The sequence below is a fragment of the Struthio camelus genome, chromosome 3 (genome assembly GCF_040807025.1).
Source record: "Struthio camelus isolate bStrCam1 chromosome 3, bStrCam1.hap1, whole genome shotgun sequence".
Classification (NCBI taxonomy): domain Eukaryota; kingdom Metazoa; phylum Chordata; class Aves; order Struthioniformes; family Struthionidae; genus Struthio; species Struthio camelus.
In genome coordinates, this window is record NC_090944.1 from 49,285,242 (window position 1) to 49,309,966 (window position 24,725).

General features: G+C 38.0%; 1 protein-coding gene across 5 annotated transcripts in view; it reads left to right on the forward strand.

The window, feature by feature from the left end:
- Nucleotides 1–24,725, forward strand: part of ORC3 (origin recognition complex subunit 3) — a 47,255-nt gene that overhangs the window by 6,622 nt on the left and 15,908 nt on the right. For all 5 annotated transcript variants that reach the window (XM_068937739.1, XM_068937740.1, XM_068937737.1 and 2 more), the window contains 11 exons: nt 1,044–1,141; nt 5,951–6,095; nt 7,372–7,476; nt 8,252–8,406; nt 9,335–9,468; nt 11,629–11,788; nt 12,652–12,765; nt 14,022–14,155; nt 14,656–14,719; nt 21,757–21,873; nt 22,778–22,857. In XM_068937739.1, coding sequence (XP_068793840.1) covers nt 1,044–1,141; nt 5,951–6,095; nt 7,372–7,476; nt 8,252–8,406; nt 9,335–9,468; nt 11,629–11,788; nt 12,652–12,765; nt 14,022–14,155; nt 14,656–14,719; nt 21,757–21,873; nt 22,778–22,857 — 1,306 coding nt within the window. The remainder of the gene's footprint in view (nt 1–1,043; nt 1,142–5,950; nt 6,096–7,371; nt 7,477–8,251; nt 8,407–9,334; nt 9,469–11,628; nt 11,789–12,651; nt 12,766–14,021; nt 14,156–14,655; nt 14,720–21,756; nt 21,874–22,777; nt 22,858–24,725) is intronic.

Sequence of the window (24,725 nt, forward strand, 5' to 3'; positions counted from 1 at the left end):
TGTCCTTCCAGGCGGTCTTAGCCAAACCTTAAAAGCTATACAAGGCCTGCTAAATGTATGCTGGGAGCGTAGAAATATGGTTCCAAGCCTTACGCATTTTTTTTTTTCCAGAGAGGAAATGTAGACTGCTGCAATGTGGGAGGAAAAAACATAATGAGCAAAACCTCACTCAGTTATTTTATTTTCTATTCAATCTTCCATTTCCCTTCCAGTCTGACCTTTGCTTCTTAGCTGGAAGCAGACGGAGAGGTTCTGTACTCTTCATATCTCTGAGGCAGAGCAGCGCCTGGGAAGCCAGATGCGTTCAGAAGATGTGCATAGGCACTGTTACCAAAAAGGATCCGATTTTAAAGGCTTAATGGCTTTTTAGGTGAAGCTCAGACATTTTGCTTCTCCTTTCCTTTTTCATAAGAAGCCTGCATAGAAGTGAGAAGTGATTCAGAGTTGAACCAGAAATGTAGGCCTGGTTTGTACTTAAAAGCTTTGCTGGTATAGTTGTGTTGGTCAAGATAATGTATTTAAAAAAAAAAAAAAAGATAGCCGTATCTCACCTAACCGAACAGTCCTTTTCCAGTATACCTTATTATTTTCAGGAAATTGGTATTAGCTGCATCTTCCTTGGGAAAGGAAATGGATTTTTTCTGTCCTTCCAAGCCCTTTCTGCTTCATATTTGGCTGTAATAGTGAAGGAGGATTGGACGTTTAATAGAGGAGACTGAATCACAAAGTTTTCTTAAGGGAAAGATTTTTTAAATTTGTTTTAATGATGGCTGTTTGCCCTGATTTAGCCTTTAGCTTATCTGAGACTTGAGGTGAAGCTAGCTCTTGTCTTTTGTCTGCACACTCGGGTAACAGATTCTGCTTATTTCCTCACTTATTCTAGCAGATACCTGCAGTTAGTTGGTTAAGAGAAAAGTCATCTCCCTTGATATTTTTAAGGATAGATATTCCTCTTTCAGTCAGGTGATTGAATTTATTCTCAACAGAAAATGTTTTGTTTTCATAATCTTATTTGTGCTTGTCTTTGCTTTTTGTCTTTCCAGCTGACTATTTCAGAGAAGGAAACAATGATTCCGAGGATAGTGGGCTGCGATTTGCTACTTGTCAGTCGTTATGGAAACAGATCAAATCCGAAACGGAGGTGAGTCTTGCTAGTAATACTAAAACAGAAGTTTACATTTGTAACAATGGTGCTTGCTTCCTTGTTTGTTTGTTTCTGGAGATCTTTCTTTCACGTGCTTAAAAGAGCAATTCATTAAAGCAATAAGACAGCCAGAAATATTAACTGACACTGAAATTGCTATCTGGGAAATACATTTAAAAAAGAAATCCATCAGTTATACATTGCTGTTAATCGCAGAGCTACATGCCTTTGATGCTTCAAGCTGCTTCTTCCAAGCTTCTATTTGTACTGATTATAGTTTTCATCAGCTCCTGGCATATTGCTGTTTTCTACCTCCAGTTCAGTTGCGGGCATGCCAGCCCTGTGAGGATGTTAGGCTGCTCTTGACCTCAGTGTTGCAGAGTTTATAGCAGCCCAAGATTCACAGTGCTTATACGTGACTGCAACTGCATGGACGTCAAATCCTGAACGACTCAGCTGCAAGCTTTATTGACTTAGTATGGACAGTGTCAATGGGCTTATCTGGTAGGATTGGGAGTTTATTTCATACTGAACTGTGGCCTACTCATCGCTGTGCGTTAGATGGCGTGCTGTTGTTGCGTCCGTATAGCCGGCTGGCTTGTGTTACGGTATGAATAATTGCTTCTGTACAGCAGGGATTTCCTCATCTATTCAAAGTCAAGGATTTTGGGCAAGTATTCTGTATTCCTCTGCCTGCTCTTGGGCATTACGCATTACGAGATTTTTTTTTTTTTTCCAAAGTTTGTTTTGGGATATACAGTACGAGCCAGCTGGATGCAGCTTACAGTCTGGACCCTTGGGCTAAACTCAGAACTTCCTCTAATTCTGTTCCTACTGTTCTACAGCCCAACTCAATTTAATCAGCACCCTTTTCAAACCATTTCTAGCCAGGATGTGCAAAACAGTGCACTACATCGTACTGCTGATTATGCAGAATACACAGAAGTTTATGGAGTTGTGTTTGGTATCTTCCAGCCAACTGCTTCAGCTTGCTAGGTGAGCCACCAGCTTTAGCGGTAATGTTGGCAGCTGCTCCAGGTGCTGCCTTGTCAGCTACACAGTGGGGCTACAAGGAAGAAGACGTACCACAGCAACTTCCGGAAGATCATGTTTTTTTGGGCGCAGTGGTGTGTGAAGGCCTTTGAAACAGTGCTTCCAGACAGCCAACAGTGGCTTTGGGATTTTCAGGCTGATGACGTGTTTTTTCCTGGAGTTCTAAAAGGACTTGTTGCAGAGCAGCAGGCATATCATTGTGGGAGCCTCCTTAACTGCTCGCCAGCGCAGGGCCATTGCCACTTGGAAAATCATCTTTCCTGTCTTAATTTGTTTTCTTTAAGGCTGCTAGAAGTTCTGCCTCCTCCTGATGGATGAAAGGTTCATCCTATATTAACAAGTTGACGTGGGCCTTGTCGTGATAGTTTGGTTTATCCAAGGGCAGATTACATGCAGTTATTTTTGCTGCTTTATGTGGAATTTTCTTCACCCAGCTTCCTGGATGCCCGTGACATTTTTCTGTTAAGTTTTGAGTTACCATCCTCTTATCCCAGTGCTGGCAGGCTGGAGATGTTAATTGTTTTTGTTAGAATCATGTGATAACTCAGGTTGGAAGGGACCTCAGGAGGTCTGTAGTCCAAACTCCTGCTTCAAGCACGGTCGTCGGTGAGGTCAGATGAGGTTGCATGGGGCTTCAGCCAGCCAGAGTTTTTTTCCTTCAAACCTTCAAACCCTCATGTAGTGAACCTGATCTGTGGTAGAATATCATGAGAAGTGTATGACTTGCTGGTTGGGACCGTTATTCTGCAGGTTCCAGTAGTGTGCTGATGGAGCCTAGCAAGATGTTTGCTGGTATTTTTTGATGGAGTAGTGCTACCCGATGGTTTGTTGGTAGGCTGTGTGGTTGTACTGGTGTGTTTTCAGTTTTCTTGGGCATCTGCTGTCTACCTGGGGTCTTGAATAGTGAAGAGGTTTTGACCTTCAAGTACTTAGTAAGGCTAAGAGCGTTGTGCAGCAGAGAATGACTATCGTGAACTGTGTTGCAGTGATGGCATCTAGTGATGACATCCTTGCTGGCTTCTTACAACGTGAACAGGAGGAGAAGTACTGCAGGAATTTTGCTTGCCTTTGATTTTGAACCTTTTTTTGTTTCTGTGTTGTGCGCTATCCCAGCTGTGATCCCCACATTGCAGTCCTTTGAGCAGCAGCCTTGTAAATGTTTTTACTATTATACATCTCCTTCAGGGCCTTGAGAAACATTTCCTTCCTGTAAGGTGAGGAATTCAAGAAGCACTACAAGGATCCGGGTAGAAGGACAAAGCGCACATGCAGGGCTGTAGTATGGTAATTTTAGTTCTAATGTGCGGCTACCGATTTGCAGACCATACAACAGATAATCATGACCAAACCTAGATAGGTGTCAGTATCTTAGCAAGAGTTGAACTTGCGGAGATAAAACTTTCCCGAGTAAGCATGGTCATGCAAGTAAATCAGTTGATCACCTTGAGATGCAGAAGAGTTCAATATTGTTTCTGGAAGACTGTCAAAGAAGTGCAAGCTAGGACTGCAGAAAGTATGCCCTGAAGGCTTACGTTCATTGAAACGGCCTGTGCACATGAATCCTTTCTGGAGTCTTTATATGTAAAGAACAGTTAAAGCAAACAGATTGTGCCACTGTGCAGAAGATGAGGTTACTTCTCATCTCTCTGTGGTCAGGCTCTTTCAGATCGGTAATGAAGATGCCACAATGGCAGCCACCTAAAATGAGTGGCTGATCTTTGTAGTAATTAAAAGTCTTTCTCAAATCAAATGGTAAAAGATTAGAAATCAAAGGCTTTTTAATAATTTAATGTTGTCAAGTTAAGTAGATGCTTGGGTGAATAACTTCCCCATCTGATAGCTGTTGGGTATTTTTATTATTTTTTTATGCAAAGCTGTATGTGCAAGTCTGGACTCTGAACTTTGCTCTGAAAACACAAAGCAACTTCATACCTTTCTTTTAAATAAATTAGGGTTTATACGCATGCAACTAACTTTTTTCATCTCCTTAGCACTGGAGTCATTACTATGGGTTTCTGTCATCATATTTACTTACCAGAATGAGAGAGCAAATATTACTAGAAGGAATTTTTGGCTGTAATTGGAAAAGGTCAGTGCAAAGTACCTCACAGGGACCCATTGCTGAAGCAAGGTGGCTGTATTTCAAAAAATAAGGTGCTACTATGGATTAGAAACTAATCAGGAAAATGGAGCAGGAGGGAGTGGTGGTCTTGCGAAACAGGAGGGAATGGTCTTCTTGCGAAACAGCAGCAACCTACTAATAGTATACTCTGTAAAAATCACATACTTAGGGCCACTTTTAGTTAACATTGACAGTGTAAAGCTTGATTACTAAGACTAAAATTTGCAAAAAAAAACTCCCTCAAAATTGCTTTGACAAGAAAAGACTGAGGGTTTTAAAGCTGAGTAAATGTGTAGCGTTATGACAGACTGAATTCCATATTCACAAATGCACGTTGGGAGAAATATACTGTGTCCATGGAAAGTAAGCAATAAAAATCTTTTTAGATTGGCTCAGTAAAAATTTCTTGTACAATAGTATTTTGAAACTCAAGGTAAAGATACCCGATGATTGTTAGGGGGTGTATGGTAATAGAGAAGCTATTATGATATTGTAATAAAACTGGTAGAACAAGCTCTTCGTTTTAAAATGTCATGTACATTTATATTTATGACAGCTCAGGAAAAAAATGTATCAGTTGTGAATTCACAGATGGGCAATGAACATCAAAAAGGCCAGAAGAATATTTTGAATCAGTAGAGGATGAAGAGAGTAAAATTATTTTGTTTGTAGTGATATCGTTTGTTGAGGAGAGCAGACTTGGAGATGTGGTCTTAGCTCCTTTGATAGCTGCTTCATCCATACTGTTAGGACAACCTTTGCAAGCTCATTTAAAATCAGGTTCACAGCTGTGTATGTCCCTTCTTGTTGCTAAGAAATCTTGATTATGATGTTTTCAGGACAGGGGTTCAATCTCGTTTCTGACATCTGTGTTCTAGAGCATAGATTGATATCCTGAAGTTTAGAGTGCAATTTTCTTGTCTGTTCTAGTAGAAGGGATATTTTGAGTTTGAGACAGCGAATTTCAAATGCACATGCATAATAAAAGAAATAGAAAATTCTGCCAGTGTAGATCTGCCTTTAGGAGTAGTATCTCTTCCCCTCTCTTTTTTCCCTCCTCCCCCCCAATATATTCTTGTGCGTAAATCATCCTGAAGGGCAAAGGACAGCGTAGCATATGAGACAGTCATGTGGTTTAGTATTTTTTCCTATAACGTATACCGAATGCTTTCCTTTATCGTCGTATTTGTTTGTTTGTTTGTTTTTCCTATTTTGAATTAGAGGACCTGACTGTTTGCAGGTGTTTTGTAAGCCAAGAGGAAATAAAGATGATCTGCATGAAGACTCTTCCAGAAACTATATATGGTTTTATTCATCCTGTTGTCACTTACGTTTTGTCAGTGTGAGATTTTTTTTTTCCTCCTTTGAAGCCTGTTGTGTGACAATGCAGTTGAGCAGGGATGCGCTTGCTGTCTGAGTTATTGCCGAGGCATTTGTCCGAAAATTCCAAAGTAGCAGGAAATGTCTGTGCCTGCCACGCAGTGAATAAATTAGCATATTTATAGTTCACAGGTAGCGATAGTGTTGTTTAAAATTTTACCTGTGATTTTTAAGTCATGCAGGAAAGGGGCGGGAAAAGAAAGATATTCCTAAGTTTCAACATTTGTATTAAAAAAACTCTCTGTTTACAGCAAATACAAGAAGAATTGAATAAACAGTTATTTGATAACCTAGTAAGTTTTCTAAGACGGTCTCATTCCGAGTTCCAAGAGAAGACAACAGAATGGACTTGTCGGATGAAGTCCAGAGAAATCCCTACTGCAGCTCTTGTTTTAGGTAATTTTTTTAAAGATATGTTTTATGTCCATCAGCTCTCTTAGGGTTGCTTAAACTTGACACAGGCATGAAAGGAAATTATATTGCTGACTTATGGCAACGTAAGCTTCAGAAACATTAACAGAAGAGATTGGTGGGCTCAGGGAAGGAAGCAGGATTTAACTTACTTCTCTTTTGTCCATGTGCATTATGGTGCTATAAGGGAACAGCTTCCCTAAAGGGCTGTCTTAGGCAGCAGGTAGTGATTCGGGTTTTTTCCTGATGCACTGGAGATGCTTTGGTTCTATTGCCATTTTTGTCACTAACTTTCTTGGTGGTTTCTCTGACTAACTATGGGATTATACAGCTTCTGTATTTCTGATGTATGTTAATAAGTTGGTTCTTGCAATTCATCTTAGATGTAAGAAAGCGACATCCTTATCTTGGAAAAGAAAAAGCATAGTATGAGAAAGATAGCTGAAGATCTTATTACTGAAGATAGTGATGTTCTGAAGGTTTCGGGTTTTTTTTTCCCCCCCCTTTCTTCTGTTGAATGGTTGGCACTGTAATCCTAAACCTGGTTCAATGCAGCCTGATTGCAGTTTCACTATCATTTTAGGGAACCTAGAGGCCTGTGCTCCAGATTTATCAGTTGACCATTAAGAAAGCCTAGGAGATTAGTCTCCTTCTGTAGTTAGTGGGGAGAGAGGTTCTTGCTCTGAATGACTCTGCAGAAGAAGTGGCGTATTGCCCTCTGGCGAGGCCTGTCCTTTTCTTGGTTGTCTAAGGATATTAACAAAGGGAGTAAATGCTGAGTAACTCATGATAAATTCAGACTGTAGTTAGTACTAACTCATAGTAATTTTCCTGCTTACATAAGCCCTGTGAGGATCCAGGTCTCAGGTGTCTGCACTGCTTTTAGAGCAGATGACTTTCAGCTTCTTGTCTGCAGGCCTTAGATGACTGTGGATAACTTCTCAGCGGATGAGTGGCAGGGAAGTTAGAAGTCAGAAAAGTAATGCTATTCCCTGTAGGTTTGCACCCCTGAGAAACCTTTCCTACAAAAAGAAAACTACCAGAAGAGTGATCTTGACAGAGTTTCCTAGATTCCTTTAAATCAGCTAGTATTAATTTGTATTTCTAACCTTGTGCTAGTTTTTATCTTTCCTCATAGATGATTTTTGACTCCTTTCTTGAATATTTGTGGTATCTTCTGTTTTGTCTGCTGTTCAGTTTATCATTCCCTGACTGTAGTCACAAGTCACAGGAAAAACACGCTTCATTCTTTTTCTTCTAGGTGTAAATGTTACAGATCATGACTTGACATTTAAAAGCCTCTCGGAAGTCCTTCAGAATAACATTACTCCTTATGTAGCCTTGCTGCAAGCCAAAGATTGCCCAGGTAAATACTGCAGTAGCTTTACTTCTGCATCTGAATATGCTGTCAATTAACTAGAAATTCTAGCTTTTGTCACTAAATCTAAGAATAATGGGATGGAGGGATCTTGAAATCTTTCTTAAGATTTGCTCAGTCCCCTATTAATGTAGCAGTAATGCCTACTGTATTTTTAAGAGAAGTCCAATTCTGTTTTAAAGTAATGAAAATTTATGTTAACACTAAGTAGTATTTCAATGTCAAGATCATGCTGCATAACATATTGCTTGTAGATGTTGCAGGTTGGCTTGCCTCTTGTTTGATCAGATAGGGGATGTATGCATTCTGCTCTTTAAATGCTTACAGTCACTTTATTTCAGGAAAGCAATAGATAGAATAACATCTCCCCCACCAGTTCCTTTTTATTCTTTAAATAAAAAGATGAAAATTAGTCATGGTGGCATTCCCAGACCTCTTGATTGGTCTTCTCATTTTTAGGTCACTCCAATATCATGTGGCTGGAGTCTAGGAAAGGTACATGGCCCACATCTTACCTGAATTGGTGCTATCTTGGCAAATTGACAGGGTAATTTTTTATTGCCTTTACAGCGTGCATACTGTGAATACTTTGAAGGTTCCTGGAGCGTGTGAGATGAGTATTCTTGAGAGAGAAATAGAGTAAAAGTGAAAAATAAGAAGTAGGAACTTGGGGGAATTTTCTGCAGAACGGGTTTGGAGATTTACAGTTCTATGTAACTAAGCAAATGTCTCTTCACTGTGTGTCTACAAATGTGTTGTGAAGGCATAAAAAATCTGATGCAGAAGTTGATGGGGCAGCTGATGAACTGTTATATAGACGTGGACTCATCGGATGAGGAGGACTATATTCAGGTTTCCCAGAACAGAATACGTTGTTCGATGGCTTCTCTTATCAGCTGGTATGAGAATATAACAAAGGTATGATTTTTGTATTGCTGCTTTACAGAAATGACTGACCTTTAGATTCTTCTAGAAAACAAACTGAATAACTCAAGTTTATATGCAGTAATGAAAGAAATGCCAAAGGTAGCTTTTCATTTAATACTAAAAAACAACTGAGCTGATTTGAATATAAAAACATCTGTAACAAATGTGGAGTTAGTTTGTGATGAGTTATGAATGTCTGCTGTTTTGTCAGAATCCTGAAAAACAGACAAAAAGTACTGTTTTATGTTACGTTTCCATTGGAACCGGAAGCTTAAAATGCAGTGTCAACATCATGACGGATGCTCTCAAGAGTGCTGAGATGTTTTGTTTATCAAAACAGAACTTTAAGAACAGCCATCTGGGGGAAAGGCACCATATCAGTGTTGATGTGCCAGTATGTCATCTGCAACCTGTAGTATATTGACAGGGAGGGAGAAGATGATTTCTAAATGTTTTTTGTATCTTTTTTATGTAATAAAGCTAATGATGAATGCTGTTCGAGTTTTGTTTCAACGTCAAATAAAAGCTAGAACTCATTTTATGACTTCATTGGAGCAGTGTGCTGAAGAAAAATTCAGTTAGTACATGCTCTGATTATACGGGAGAAACCAGAAAGTTCTGTGTACCCAACTACGTATCTTCCTCCTTAGTCCCAGCAGAATTTCACCAGTTTTCTCCCGTAGCGCTATCCTTGTCTGTGTTGAAAAGGGGGATTTTTTTTTTTTCATCCATTCTTGGCACTTCCTGCTATGCCGTATAGAGGAAACAAAAATAACAATTCTAGATGTTAATTACAAATACAGTCATAGCAAACAGTCAGTCGTGTAGCTTTGGAGTGTTCTAGTATTAGAGACATGTGGTTCAATCTTTTTATTTTCCTGTCTTCTGTTTTTATAACTTATAACCAATGGCTTTAAAGAAAACAGATTCTGAAACTCCAAGCAAAAAAAGAACTTCTTCCAGACACTTGCGATCTCCTCCAGTTGTGGTTGTCTTCAAAGATATGGAAAGTTTCACCACTAAAGTACTCCAAGACTTCATAGTCATCAGCAGGTAATGTGACCTGAGGTTTTGTTCTTCTATTCTTTTACTCGTTTTCTAGTTGCAGCTTTTTGAAGTATAACAATGAGAAGACTTTTGTCAGTTGAGAGCTGGTATCAGATATTGCTGCTGCTCATCTACAGCAGTGATTGACCAGCTGCATTTATTAAGTTGGGGGAATAAATATGCCTAAAGCTAACTTGGGACTCTGAAGGAGAGTGCCTAAGGGCTGGATTGGTACACTGGGTTATTAATTTAACTGTTTACATAAGCGGATTTATTGGTACTAGTTCTTACAACATTTGTGATTATGAGTCTTATTTTCTAAGACGCCTAGGTCTTTCGTCTGCAGATATTTTAATGTTTTTTTCTAGATCTGAGTATATTTTTGTATGACTATTGATGTAGCGCTGTGAAAAGGTCACTCAGCTTACTAATAGAAGTGTACAAAATTTGCCCACAGATTTTCTGCGTGTTGGCCAGGACCTGTAACGAATAGCTGCCCACTTCAAGTGCTTCTGTGCTTCTGTCTTTCCTTAGTAGTGTCTTCCTTAATATTATCTCCAGCTTTGCAAACAAGATTCCATGCTGTTCTCCAGAAAGAACACCTTATACGCAGTCGCCAAGTTGGCACTGCAGTTGCAGCAGGATCCATGCTGCAGTCATAGAGTTAATTCCGCTGCAGCGTACACACATAACATTACCCTTAAACAAGGCTAGGTAATTTTTCTTGCTGTGAGACCGCAATGAAAGTCTTTTCTACTTCAAATTTGGCAGATAGGTTCCCTGGAGAACATTTTAGGAAATAAAATCAGAAATTTACAGTTATCTGAACATAATTAGGCTGTAGGGCAGGAGGAAACAAGGTTTTAATTGTTTTTAAATGTTGTGTTTTGTTTTGCTTTTTGTGGCAAGGATAAATGCCTAACCGCAAGCACGTGGTTGAACATAGATGAAGTGCAGTTCAGGTCTGTCACAGGCTACTATTTGGAAACATACGTTTTAAATAAATAGGCTGTCTCTATTAAAGAAACAAAAAAAACTCCAGAAGATTCAAATGACATGGTAACTAAAAGTTATCTTTATTAAAATGAGGTAGAAAATGGATAGAACAGAAGCTAGGCAGGGTTGCATAGTACTTTGAAAAGATATTGGGGAAATTCCTAGAGATTAGATTTATTTTCTGCATTTCAGTGTAAAATGTGCTATTTTAAATAATAAAGATGAAGTAGATAAATATGAGAGGTTTTTCTGTTTTCTTTAATAGTAAGATTGAGTTTCTCTCTCTCTCTGTTGGAATTCTTTGAGGTTGCCAACAGTGGATAGTAATAATATGTGAAGTTTAGCAGGTTTTTTTGTTTAAGTGTCTAGGAAGGATTGTTGAGGAGTTAAGAGAAATGAAGTAGTTGTAGGTTGACAGTTGAAACACTTAAAGTTAAAAACTGGCTAGGGTGTAAACAAAGAAAAAAGGAGCAATTTGTTGGTTTTACCCTGGAAGAGATTTAAGTTAACAGAAGTTGTATTTCCTTGAAACTCCAGTAAAAGAAAAAATAATGCTGAAAATACTGAATTTTGCTTAAAGATGTTGTATGCTGTTGCAAATCAATGCACCATTCAGTCTTGGTTATCAGTTCTCAAAGCATATGCTAAAATTATCTGAAGAGGAAGACTGAATCTGGGGAAGTTTAAAAATTTTAAGTACAAGGGGAAATACAGAACTTGAGAAGGTTTTTGCATCTCTTATATTGAATAAACGGTGTAAATTTTGTAAATATTCTTGAGACTGTTAACTGTTTTATGCATAAAAGTCTCTTCTAGTGGATATTTTTTAAAATCAATTGATAAGATCCAGTTTTCTGAATATATTTTTGACAAAATGAGACCATTACAGTAATACTATTACTGAAAGGAAGATGTTTTTCATGTTACTTCCTGAAATTTGAATTCTGAAAAATACAGTTTCATTTGCTTTTTCTATTTTAGTGTTTTGTATAGCTTCCTTTCTTTTTTATTTTACCCCACCTAAAAAGTCTTTACTCCCAGCAAGTCTTTTAGCATTTTCTGCAGCTATGTTGTCTGAGCTCAGTGTTGTAATAAGAACATCAGGGAATCATCAAATAAACACAGTGACGTAACTGTTATCTTCTTCTCTCTTGTCCCATCGTGGTCTAGTCAGCATATCCGTGAATTACCTCTAGTACTGATTTTTGGAATTGCTACATCTCCAATGATCATCCACAGCTTACTTCCTCACTCTGTTTCTTCTCTGCTGTGCATAGAGCTTTTCCAGTCCCTTTCCTGTAAGGAGCACCTCTCTACTATAATTGACAAGGTAATTCCCTTTCTAGATGGAGGAAGGAGTGTGTATATTCAAGTACAATGTATGTGGGTGGCCTATAAAAGTAGGTTTATCTGTAGTATCTGAAATGGAATATGTTTCTGAGAGCTGAGTATTTTGGATATTTCTCCTCACAACTGCAGAGTAACTTATTAACAGCGAAAGCTTCCTCTTCACGCATTGAGACACGTTCACACACCTGCTTTCATCTTTCATTTGCATTGACATGTATGCATATATATTCGGACCATTATACTTTGTCATTTCCACCTCTTCATTAAAGCGGTGCTTTGATCTAATCTTCACTTTGTTCCAGAAGAGAATAGCTTTATACATTGAAAAATTCAGTGATAGCTTTGCTTTAAACATAGAAAAATTCAGTTCACGCTGAATTCTGCTCCTTGTCGGAAATAGCAGTTACCTCAACAGTCAAGTAATGTGGACACTACGCCTGCATGATTCTTGGTACGCTTCTTTCTGCAGCATTTCCAAAATCACAATCATGTATGCAGACAGTAGTAGCATTCCTGTTGTTATGACAATTTCTGTTCTACTGCTAATAATTTTAAAGGAAAATACAAAAATGGGCTCAAGAAAAACTAAGTTCAAAACACTGTATAATTAGTAAAAGGTACTTACAAAAAAGTGTGACGAAATCAGCTGAAAATGAATCTTTGCACAGATACTCTATTAGAAGTAAACATTGTTTTCAGACATGGACAATGTATTTAGTATCTCATTTAATTGAATGGCAACACATACTGAAGCTTGTACTAAATTGCATGTATGAATTTTGCTGGATTTGAATTTATGAAAGAATTTCTGCTATGGCTACTTTTTCTTTTTGTCTCCCTTAGCTGCTTCTAACAACTCAGTTCCCCTTTAAACTAAGTGAGAAAGTTCTGCAGGTTCTCATCAACATATTCTTGTACCATGATTTCTCTGTCCAGAATTTCATCAAAGGATTTCAGGTAGGCAATGCTAATGAGAACTCAAATTGTGACTCGTGAAAAAGGAGTATGATTATTGGTCACTGGAAGATTTCTTCCATCCTGATCTTACTGTAATTGAATGTAATGGAAAAACAACCTTTGAAAACAGCTCAGGTCTGTGAACAGGTGGATATTTCTTTGTTAAAGTTTTAAAGGAAAACCTGTAGGACAGGTCATAAGCATTTAAAAGTTAGCTTATTCTGCTGCAAAAACTATTTAAAGTTACTTTAAAAAGGAGAACCTTCCATACAGGGTAGAAATATTTACATTTTCTGTATATTGATTTGTAGCTTTTAACTGCCCTGGCAGAGCTCCCCCAGCTGGATGTGTACCCTGTTGCTGCTCTGATCCTCTGTACCAGGTCTTTGTGATCTGAACTGAATTTCTTGAGGTATGAGTAGCCTGTACAGCAGTTTCTCGTGCCCATTTCCTCACATGATGGGGCTGGAGAAACACTCCTGCTGTAGTACCTCTTCCTGCAGACAGATCTGCCAGAGCAGATCTGGGATTCAAAAGTTCAAAAGTTTCTAGGATTTAATGATTCTCCATTGACCTGATGTGGAAAGAAAAGTCTTAGCTCCGACAGCCTATGGCTGTTTCCTTGTGCGTTGAACTATTCAACGATGAAGCAATTTCAGAAGTTCAGAATTCATTAGCGATACATAAAAGAGGTCACCATCTTAGTTATGTCCAGGAGTGACGTTATCGTTTCTGACGGTGGCTTTCTACTCTGGCAGCGTTTGTTTTAAGTTATTAGCAGTGTATTTTTGTGTACATGAAATACAAACTGAAATGAGGACACATGATAAGTTTGCTTTTGTACTGTAGTTGCTTTTCATATCTTGAAAGATACTCTTTGCTGTTTGTGAATATTGGAGCTGAATATATCATCTAAAGTGCAATGATTTTCATAGGTGAATCTAAAAATATTTGACAAGCTATAGCTATTGTTAGGTAAGAGGGTGAAAAATGAGCTAATGAATAGTACATACAGCAAAAAAGGTAATAATGTGACTCTATTTAAAACTGAATAATCAGTAACCTGTAGTGACTGGTAGAATAACTATGAACTGCAATTGAGATTATTTTTAAAGGAATGCCATTACTACTATTGTAGCATATATTCTTTAGTAACAAGAAAACCTTAAAGGGTAGACATAGCAAGGAGGATGAATTTTCATAAACATTACTGATTCTTGCTTTTTTTTTTTTCCCTTTTTTTTCTTTTTTTCTAGCTCTGTATTGTGGAACATTTCTATTCTCAACCCCTTAGTGTGTTGTGTTGTCAACTGGTAGAAGCTAAGAAGAGAGTAAATTCTTTATCACATAGTCAGTGTGAAAACGTTCGAAGGCTGCCCTCCTTTAGAAGGTAAAAGGGGAAGGAAGTTTTTTGAACAGTCTTGTGCTCAGTCAGGTTTAAAAAATATAAAAGGAATCAGTAAATTTAGCACTGTGAAAAGTGTATATCACTTGTTTATATGTTCCTATAGCAAAGGTGAATCCATCAAAAGGAGAACAATTCCAAGTAATTTCAGGAACCCTTAATCTTCTAGTTTAGAGAATATAGTTTCTGTGGTGTGTAATTTGTTGCATCACTTGAACTCCCCCACCCCGCTCCCTCCTTAGTACAGAAACAGGTTGTTTTGACAAATTGCCACAAATCACTTTTCAGCTTGTTGAGCTGACTTGAAGCACATCTCTTGGGTTTTGTAGTGGCCTTACAACTTGCTGGATCTCACCGTTGCTTTCTGAATCTTTCTGAGTAAATCCTTGCAGCAGCATAAACTTTTCAAACTTGTTAATCCTATAATTTTTAGATATTCTTTATGGTATAGTTTTTGTGTTCTTTTTTTTTTTTTTTGCCATCAGGTATGTGGAAAATCAGGTATCAGAAAAACAGATTGCACTGCTGACAGCAGATAACTTCTTAAAGGTCGGTAAAATTAAAAACAACATCTTTGGAGAGCAAAAATAACTTGCAAAATATTAGTTTCATGTGGAAAATGATAAAATACAAGACTAAGATGTATACTTCTGTATAGCATCTTTCATAAAGTAGGTACTCTGCTTTGCATCCCCAAATGGAGAAATAGGATCTATAAGTCAAAAGTCCAATTCACTATGCTTGCTTTATAACAAGCCGCACAGCTTTTCTAGCGTCAACTTTTAGCTGTATGTACAGATGTATGTGCATATAACTGCTTAAAAAGAAGGCTTATTTATGGTCTGGTCTTTTAATGCTTACTCATACTGACTTTCCAAGAAAGTCACTGAAGCGTTTGTAGAATGCGTAAGTAATCTTGGAAGTTACCTCATAAGCTCTTACTTCTCCATTCCCCCTGTTCAGTTTCCAGTTGGAGTCAGTAGGACAGCCTGGGTCTCGATGTGCACGTTCACAGTAGATGATGTGCAGGATTAAAACTTTAATTTATTATGTTAGGTGTTTATCGGAAAGGTTATAAACTGATCAAAGTCAGGCTACCGGAAGTATTGTGAGCGCTTTAGGAATTCATCCTATTGGGAAAGAAAGATTGGTTGGTTATTTTCGCCAACTGGACGTTCCCAGCAGACTTCCTCAGGATAAAAGTTTTCTCCCGACTCCTCTTCTCAAATGGAGCTAACCTGTCACAGCAAATTATATTACCAGAGATGAAACAATTAAAAGTTATCCTCGCAGAGCTTCCTGGTCTGTAAGGTCATCTTCTCCAAGTGTAAAGAATAATGTTAATGGCTGGAAGAGAAGTTTGTAACGCACAAGTTTGCAAGTGCAATGCAGTTGTATGAGTCAGTTAGAGATGACTTGTGTGTGATTTCATGATCCAAAGTCTTTAATGCCAGTAATAGCTTACGCTATTGCTCTTGCCTTGCTGTTTAGTCACACCTCAGCAGGTGTGCTGGCACAGCTGCTCGTGTGGCTGTGCTGTGAATGGGATCAGGGAAACCACCCAACTTAATGTAACCTGACCAAAAAAGAAAAGACATAGTAATTCTTTCTGGGTTATTTCTGTCGAATGAGCTCCCTGATCGAGTTTGCTCCACAGGTGCATAAGTGCTTGTGTTGGGACAGTGGGAAGAAGGAAGGGATAGGAATGAGAAGCTGGAGCTCTGCAAGGGAAAGGTCATGCTCTTTTGTTTCCTGCAGTGATGCCATAGTAAATGGATGTCAAACTTAGCAGGTCATTGGATAAGTTGGTAAGGAAAACTGGATATATAGATAATAATACTGAAAATATTATAATGGCTATTTAAAATGAGCAATACTGCCATTATTTGGATTGTTTGTTTTGTGTCATCATGTATTGGAAGACATTTGAAATAAGTAGAGGCAGTATATGAAGATGCAAAAAAAGTATGGATTTGGTAAGAATTGTATCAAAGGAGTGAATGAGAAGGTTGTGCCTGTTCAGGTTAAAAAAGATGAGTTACAGGAAGGTGACAGAAATACAAAACGTAACAAGTAGTCTGAAGAAGATGAATCCTCTGTCATCGCAACATGAGAGCAGAGACATTGAATTAAATTGAAAAGATGCTTAAAATGGATAGAAAGATACTATTTTTACAGGGCTCTCTTAACTAAGCTCTGAAAAATGTGCCATATATGTAACCTCTAAAAATTATTTTCAAATGGATCAGGAAAATAAATGCAACTTATATCAGATTTTTTTGAAAGAACGTTTTCTAGGAGCATTAAAAAATAAATTTTAGTTCCAAGACTCTTGTGTGTGTACGCAGGATATTTTTTTCTTGATTTCATCATCCATCTGATGCAGCTAGTACCGCTCATTATTGGAGGCTGACACTAGGCTAAATAGACCAGTGATCTATTACAGCAATTGCAGTGTCATCTCTACAGGCTTTTGTAAATTCTGAACTATTTTGTTATTTATAGTTCTGATGATAAAGATGACATAACCAGAGAGACAGATAACTTTTATAATACTGAGAGATACCTCCCGTAGCAGCTATGAATGTAGTTATCAACTAAAATTAAAAGTTTTCCACCTCACCCCCTGCTGGCATAGTTAGAGGTTAATGAAGGAATCCAGTTTAAAAAAAAAAAAAAAAGAAGATGTAAAGATTGCCAGGTTTCGTGAGTTTTCTCAGAGACCTACCAGAACACAGTTGCTTGAGCAAGTAATAGATGGTTGTTTGACGAGAACATGTATTGAACTACATGCGGTATATACTGAAGTGCCAAATGTAATCTCTTAATGAGAAATAAAAAAATTATTTTCTAATGGGAGGTTTGTCCCTTTTAGAGATATCTTCTTCTGCAGGTTCATATTCAAATGAGAAGATTATTGACAATTGTGAAGATGTCTGAAGGAATATGATAAAATGCAAGAAGTCTTGAAATATTCCTGATTTCTAGGTCCTCAGTCGAGGACGATTCATAAAAGCAAATTATTTAACCTTTTTCATTGAAATAATCTCCCTCTGCCCCCCCCACCAACCTAGAAGGCAGGGAATTGTTACTGTCTGTTATTACCAGTGTTATTTTTCTTAAGCTAAGTAGTCGTCTGTTAGTTCAGTAGATGGACTGACACTGAGAGAGAGGATATAGACCGATACCATGTCTAGCAGAATATTGCTTAATTTGTGACAACTGGGGAAATGTCCGGAAACTGATTGTGGCCGCATGAAAGTGGGGTTTTTGTTTCGTTTTTTTGTTTTTCCTTCCTATTCATGTAACAAAAGAAAAGGAAATTAAAGCTTTTCCCCTTTTTGTTTATAGCTACCGCAGGCTTTAATCTGCCCTATAAATAAGGCTTATTGTATTTTGTGTCTGTGCCAACCTCACCTCAGATGCAGGGAATCTGAGGAGCTCTTCCAGGCTGTAAAAGATTTCTGTGCTTCGGCTACAGGGTATTTGGGGAGCTGGAAGAGGAGAAGCTGGCTGGGCTTGAGGGGAGGGGGCAAAGATGGACTGTCAGGAGCTGGCAGTGGAGCCAGCTACAAAGCCTGCCTGAGTGCTCTGAGGGAAACTTTGCTGAATCAGAAAAAAGCAAAGAGATCCAGGAAGACTGTAATTTACACATAGTCTTTGAAGGAGTGAAGCCTCTGTGTTCAGGATTGACTGGTATTGGTTTTTTTTTTTTTTTTTTTCCTCCTTACATTTGTTTCCTGGAATCTGGCAGTGCAGTGCTTCCAGGGATGGGAGTTCACTCTTTCTTCAGTGATGGTAGTGGCTTTAGTATGAATCAGGAGCTGAAGGACCTTGACAAGTCCCAGAGGAGGGCGCTGCAGAGTGATGAAAGTAGGGGGACTCCCGCAAAGACAGGGAATCTCGAAAGATTTTAAAACAGCTCCCCCATGAACGCCGTGACACTATCCTGGAATAAAAGGGCTCCTTAAAATTCTCTTAACCTGCAATTATTTTTCTTTCTCCTCGGAGGAGAGCTATAGATAACTAAGCGTAAGTAATTTTTGCACTTCGTTTCTCTAGTTTAGGAAATGTAAGTCTTGGGTATAACTAGAGCCAATGCTTTCTTTAAAGCATTATCCTATTTTCCTGCTTTGCCTTTATTGTATGTTTGTTTGGCCATGGAATCAAGAGATTGTTATATACCTTGTGACAGTAGGCCTCGTACAGAGGCCAGAACAAAAGGGGAAAAACGCTATCCCCAAAAGGTGATGTTCTGTAAATATGAAAAGTCAATTGGATGCCAGCAGCTAAGACCATAAAAGGAGATGCCGTAAGCGTTATGATAGAGAGTAACATTGGAGTATTTGCCTCTTCTTGCAAGGCGTTTGCAAAGGAGGGGATTTTGTAGATCTTTAAGGGCACTGATGCTGTAGCTTTGCAGGCATTTGTGGGGAGTCCTTCCCAGTCACCTAAGGCAGTCTAGTCTTACCTGTTACGTAATGCACTCCTCAGCACTAGGTTGCAGCCCTGTTTTTACCACCACTGAATGACCCAGCATGCCAGGTGTGTATCCGCCTGACACATAACACATACTATTGCATGCTGGCAAGAGTATACAGGAGAGACCTGTTCAAACCATAGACCACAGTATCTTTGGAGATTTGAATTGCAGCACAGGATGTCCCTTCCCATCTGAAGTGTATTAAAATGGGAAAGGTAGTAGTAAAGAGGTTTCTGTTCATTGAAACTGATGCGCTTCTGATCACACTTACCTCCAACATATTTGGATACTTTGATTTAAATTGTTGTGCTCTTAAAATCATTACCTGCTTTATCACAACAACAGGTAAGATTCTTAGTCTGCCTTTCCATCCTTTTGGTGTTGCTTTTCTAAAATTTTTAGAAATTGTCCTCCAAGAGATTGCTCACTAAGGAACTGGGTAGGTGAACAGGGATATTGGGGGCTTTACACTACTGAATTTCAGCATATCAGGTTTATTTTGTGTTTACCGTTTCTTATCGCTTTGGCCATGAGTTAGGATATGTATCTATAAAATAAGTATCTCTGAGTGAGAAATTGGTCCACGGTTTGACTTAGCAAAAGAGTATTCTCTGAGAGAGATCCTGCAAAATCAGTCTTGATGTTGGGTGTATATGTAGTTGGGTGTATATGATAAGCAGAAGTAGGTTAAAAAGGCAATGGAAAAATCATTATGGAACTCCTTTTGAGTCATTGTATTGTTCAGTCTTCTTGGAAGAGTATAGCTTTTTCTCTTCCTAATTTCTCCCACATGCACTGTTTCAAGATATGAAGTTAAACGGTCACGAAAAGATACAAATATAGAGCTCGTATTTTTATATATATATAGATTTCAGTAAGTCAGAATTCAGTGATCTGAGTGTCATTTCTTTATGCGTACATTTCAAAGTTGATGTAATGGGCTGATACTTTGAAAGCTGAATACTCATCGTTATGTTAATAAATGTAACCCCTTATTTCAGAAGCCCACTACCACCCTGGAAGTTTGAGAAACAAACATCCTGAATTTTACTACTTGTACTTATGTACATATGATATTTCTGACAAGTTTTAACATAAGGCACCTGTTCTAATGTCCGCAATAGCGGCAGCACTGTTACTGCATTACCAGGCTGGCAGTGTATTCTACTTGAGGGAAAGATGCTACTTCTGCATTAATGAGCTGCTGTTTGTTCTCTACGTCTTACTGACCTACAGCATCAATCCTAATTTTGGCAATACTTTCAAAGATGTAATGGTTTTGCTTTGTGGAAGTTTATTGTTTAGGTTCAGGACAAGGTAGACTTATTCTTTAGGGTCATCTTTTGTTAGCTGCTTTATATCTTTTTGCGGGGGCAACTGTGGGAGGACTTCCATCTATTTATAATCATCAGCTTTAAATGTATTTTCTCTTGGCAGTTTCACATCCTAATTAATTACAACTTAGTTTGAAAGGTTTCATGGCAAATTTCATTTTCATTATGTAAATATGTTGATCTACATTTTTAGGAAGAATATTATGTAGTCTTTTAATGATATTTTCAACCTCTTCTAAAACAGAATTAAGGAGAAAAACAGAATAATGCCTTTCCATTTTGTTATTTGGCAAATTACGTAGTCCTACTTCTTTTCCATTTATTTATATACATGTGTGTGTATACATACATTATACATGTATATATATATGTATATATTTAGAAACTACATTAGTCTTGATCTGGGAACAAGATGAGGGAAATACAGTTGCTATCATGCGCTGGCTTTGGGAGAATGAGATTGCTTTGGCAGCATTTCGTTAAACAGAACTTGTCGTCTTCCTTCAGCTTTTTCATAGTATGGATGACTTTCCCCCCCCCCCCCCCCCTCATGATCCTGCTTAAAATTAAAATATGAACATATAAGTGCCTATCCTAAGGTCTCGGAAGTCATTTAAATAAGCTATATCAGCGACCCTTAAATTTTAATGAATAAAAAGGCTATGGGGAGAAATATCTTTAATATTTTAAATCATCTCAAACTTCTTTAACATATCAGAAAGCTCCCTACAGAATTAAGTAGCTCCGTTACTTTCAGTCTTTGCAGTCTGAGTAACAATTTAAGTGATACGTACGTTTTTTTCCACATGTCAGTACTTCTTTTTATAGCCTGCAGACAAGGTTGTACTTTTTTATCTCTGCCCTTAGTTTCAGTTTAACTTTAGAGGACGTTAGTGGCTTATGTTTTGTTTCTGTCTTTCTATTTGGACCAGTTTGCTTAGAGCTGAGGAAATGGCAGTAAGAAATGTCGCAAATCTTGTTTTCCTCTCTCAGTCTTTGACTAAAGTCAGGTGAGAGAAGATGATCTGATTCAGACACTTGAATGTAATGAGCTCAAAATACTTTAATACATTTAAATACCTTAAAGATGCCAGTAATTTCCAATGGGATTTTTCCAGAAGGGTGTCACATATGCTTCCTTTGAAATCTGTAGGAGGCCCATGATAATGAGATGCAATCTTGTAAATTCAGTAGCAATGATTAGTAATTTTTTTCTAATGCATGATTTTTTTTTGCCTGAATTCTCATATGTGAGCAAATAGAAGTCAAATTAAGAGAGCGTAAAAGCAGCAGCTGCAGATTCTGTTTGAACTGGTCTTTTTATGTACGCTTTTAGCTAACAAAAAACAGCAGTCGCTCGCGATATAAGAAATACTTTTTTAATGCATTTGTAATATAAAAATGCAAATAAAAGATTTGAATAAACGTAGCTATATAATTTCTCAGTGCATATCAGAGGTGTGATCTTGTCATCTTATTTTCAGAAATACCAAATGCAAAGGCTAAATATAGTTGAAAATGATAAAATAATAATACTAATCAATCACAATTTTTCAGTAAGATAGAGGAAGAAAGTAAAGTTAAAAAGATGCAATATGATTACAATGAACTGTTGAAATAAAGTTTTTCTGCATAGTAGTCTTAAATTAACACTGGTGATTTAAATCACAGCACACCAGATAGAACCTCAGAGTAATTTTAGGTACTTTGTGATAGTTTTAAGTAAATGGATGTCAGAATGACTTAAAACAATTATTCTGTTACTATAGGAAGTAATACAGAAGTTACTGGAGGACTTGCACGTTTACCATGAAAATTATGTTCCCGTTCTGAGATGCCTTCATGTTTTCACATCTTCTCTTCCAAAGTACCCTTTGGGCAAACAGGTGAAGTATTGTTACTCCATTTGAGTGAGACATGCGTTTTTGTTTCAGAGTATGACATCTCAATACTTTTTTTTCTGCTATTCTGCTGCTTGTCCCCTACCTCCCAAATGGAGGCAGATAGATTCCTATTAAGGACAGGGGAACAGCTTCTGCCGTGGCATGGATCATACCTTGTTCTCATTCAGCAGCAAAGAATTTGTAGGAGGCAGCAGATGCACAGATCAGCAAGAGTTTCTGTGGGTTGACTCTCCCGCTCTGCCGGTTGACCTTCCCACATCTGGAATTTTCTGTGCGCATTGCAGACTATGTATACCCTTCCTACTACCTATCAGCTTGTTAGTCAAATTCAGATGTTAAGATTGAGATTTAACAAGCCTCTGTACAGAATAAAATGACAGTAAGGGGACAGTGATAATTGTTCTTGATAGCCAAAGTGCTCTTAGATCATTAAATCCACCTCCTCAGACTAAGCAATTTCTTCTTCCATTAATAGAACAGTGTATTCTGTGCAGGTTCATTTGTCTGTTAATTCTCAATGTATTACACACTGTTATTAGAGTTTGTCCTTAACTGTAAAATCAGTGTGAACTGTGCCAGTATTTGAGAATAAAAAGATGTTTGAATTGGGGCTTTTGATTTAAGTCCCTTTCTGGCCTTTGCCTTTATCTTCATCTGAGTGTTCATTGTTTGAAACCTGGTGCAAAGCAACACACCTAATCCAGCTATATTGGGAACTCAGTTCAGCAAGATACTAAATGCTCTCGATTTCTGTTGCAGTCATTCTGCATCTCTGGGAAGCAAGCTCCAAAGGAATTACGTAGTACTTTGAAAAGCTTTTTGTTAAGAGTTGCCCATTGCTTTGTTGCTAAAACATGTTGTCCTTTCTTCACCTGCTGGGTAACAGATCAGGGAGCTGCACTGTGCATGTTTGGAAAACAGAGTGTGGGAGACAGAAGAGTATGAGTCATCTCTTCAGCTAGCAAGGTGATTTTTTTTTTTCTTATTTTCTCTTTTGTTTTAACACCACTGTAGAGGTGTAGAATATCAGTCATCTGTTGTTCTAGAACTTTGAAGTGAAAACACTGCTTGGAAGCTTTGCAGCTAATTGTAGGATTGTTTGCAAGTATAACCGACTGCTGTTTTTATTTTGTATTTCAACTCTTTTCAGTGGAACCCAGTCAAATTCTAATATCTCTTATGCAGAGTAATTCTGTTGGAACCATTGAGATTACTTTGCATGAGTGAGAACATCAGTTGGACTTGGCAAGCCACTTTAAAAAAACAATTCTTAAATGTCTTTTAAAACATGATTGTGTTAGATCTTCTTTTAATGTATTTCTGTGCTATGTTTTTATAAAATCCTTTTTATTAGCAGTTTATCAATCAAATTATTAGTTCTTGTTGGCCTACGTTTTGCCGTATTTCGAAAATTATAATCTATTCCAAATGAATAGCTGAGGCCTTTCTTATTTATTTCACTCTTTTTCATTGTTTTATTTATTTATTTTTTCCCTGCAAACTTGCCTCCCAGTATGTACTAGGGCTGAGTTAATTGCTGCTGCTATTGTGAGCTTAGGACTTTAGGAGAAGGTACGCTACAGTTATCTGTCAGTAAAATCATCTCAGCCAGTTTTCTTAATGGAAAACCCTTCAGTTGCAATGTTGCAGCTACAAACTTTTACACACGTTTTATTATGGCAGCTGACTACTTGATGCGTCCATTCAAATAATACATTGGTTCTGGCATACAAGGAGTTGACACAACAGTGCCCCGTCAGTCTCTGTGTGTGTGAGGTTTAATGTCTCTGACAGTAAAACTGAATGGAAAAAACATGTCAATGGGAGGTGCAGGATGACTGTGCAGGATGACTTTCTGGGCTCATATACATAAAGAAGCATACTCCCCAAACTGTGCCTTTGCCATACTGAGTTGTTCTCCTGCACTGCCACTTCACTGTACTCTTTTTTTTAAACACTCATCCCTTTGACAGACTTACTTGCTTGAGTTGTCATTTCTGCATTATTTCTTCTGAGTTCTTTTCTGACTCTCTTGAATCATGGCATCACTCAATCACCCATCAGCCCTTCCCACAAATCTGTCATTGTGCTTTCCTGCACTGTCTGTTCTACCATCTCTAATAAACTCTCAGTCACTTTTTCTCTCCTTTTTCTTCTATATTTGAGTAACTTTCCTCCACCATGAACTCTTATGCTTCTCCTATCTCAAGGTTAATGCTGCCATTAACTTCTGGCTTGCCTCCCCCTTTATTCTTCTTACCTGTTCATCTGCCTGCTTTTTCTCTGGTGCTGGCTCACACTGCAGGGAACTTCTGGTAGGAAGCCAGGGATCGGGGTGATTTCTTTAATAGATAACTCTTTTTTTTTTTTTCCCCCCCTTCCCTCTCCTGCCCCCATCAATTCTGTCATTTTTTAACTAAATAATTCCTTCAGCATGATTCCATCAGATGTTCCATCAATGGGATTCTAGCTGCAGGGTGTCCCCCCCCCCCCCCAAGCTTTAACATACTCTTTAACTCCCTTCTCCCTTTTACATGAACTTCCTCTTGTCTCTGCTTTCTCTGCATAGGATCTTGCTGCTATCTTTTAGAAGAAAATTTATAATGTCATCTTTCCCCTTCCACTCAAAATCCTCCTTTTTCCCTTTGCTCAGATACGACAGTTACTGACTGTTCGTTAATACCTCTGCCTTCCCAGTGACACTGTCGCCTATTGATACGTGTTATGCTAACCCTTCCCCTTCCCTAATTTTTCTTTTTGATGTTTTCTGGAGTCCATCTTTTTTTCCTTGCGCTTGAGAAGTAAAAAAATAATTTAAAAAAGCTCTTGATCAG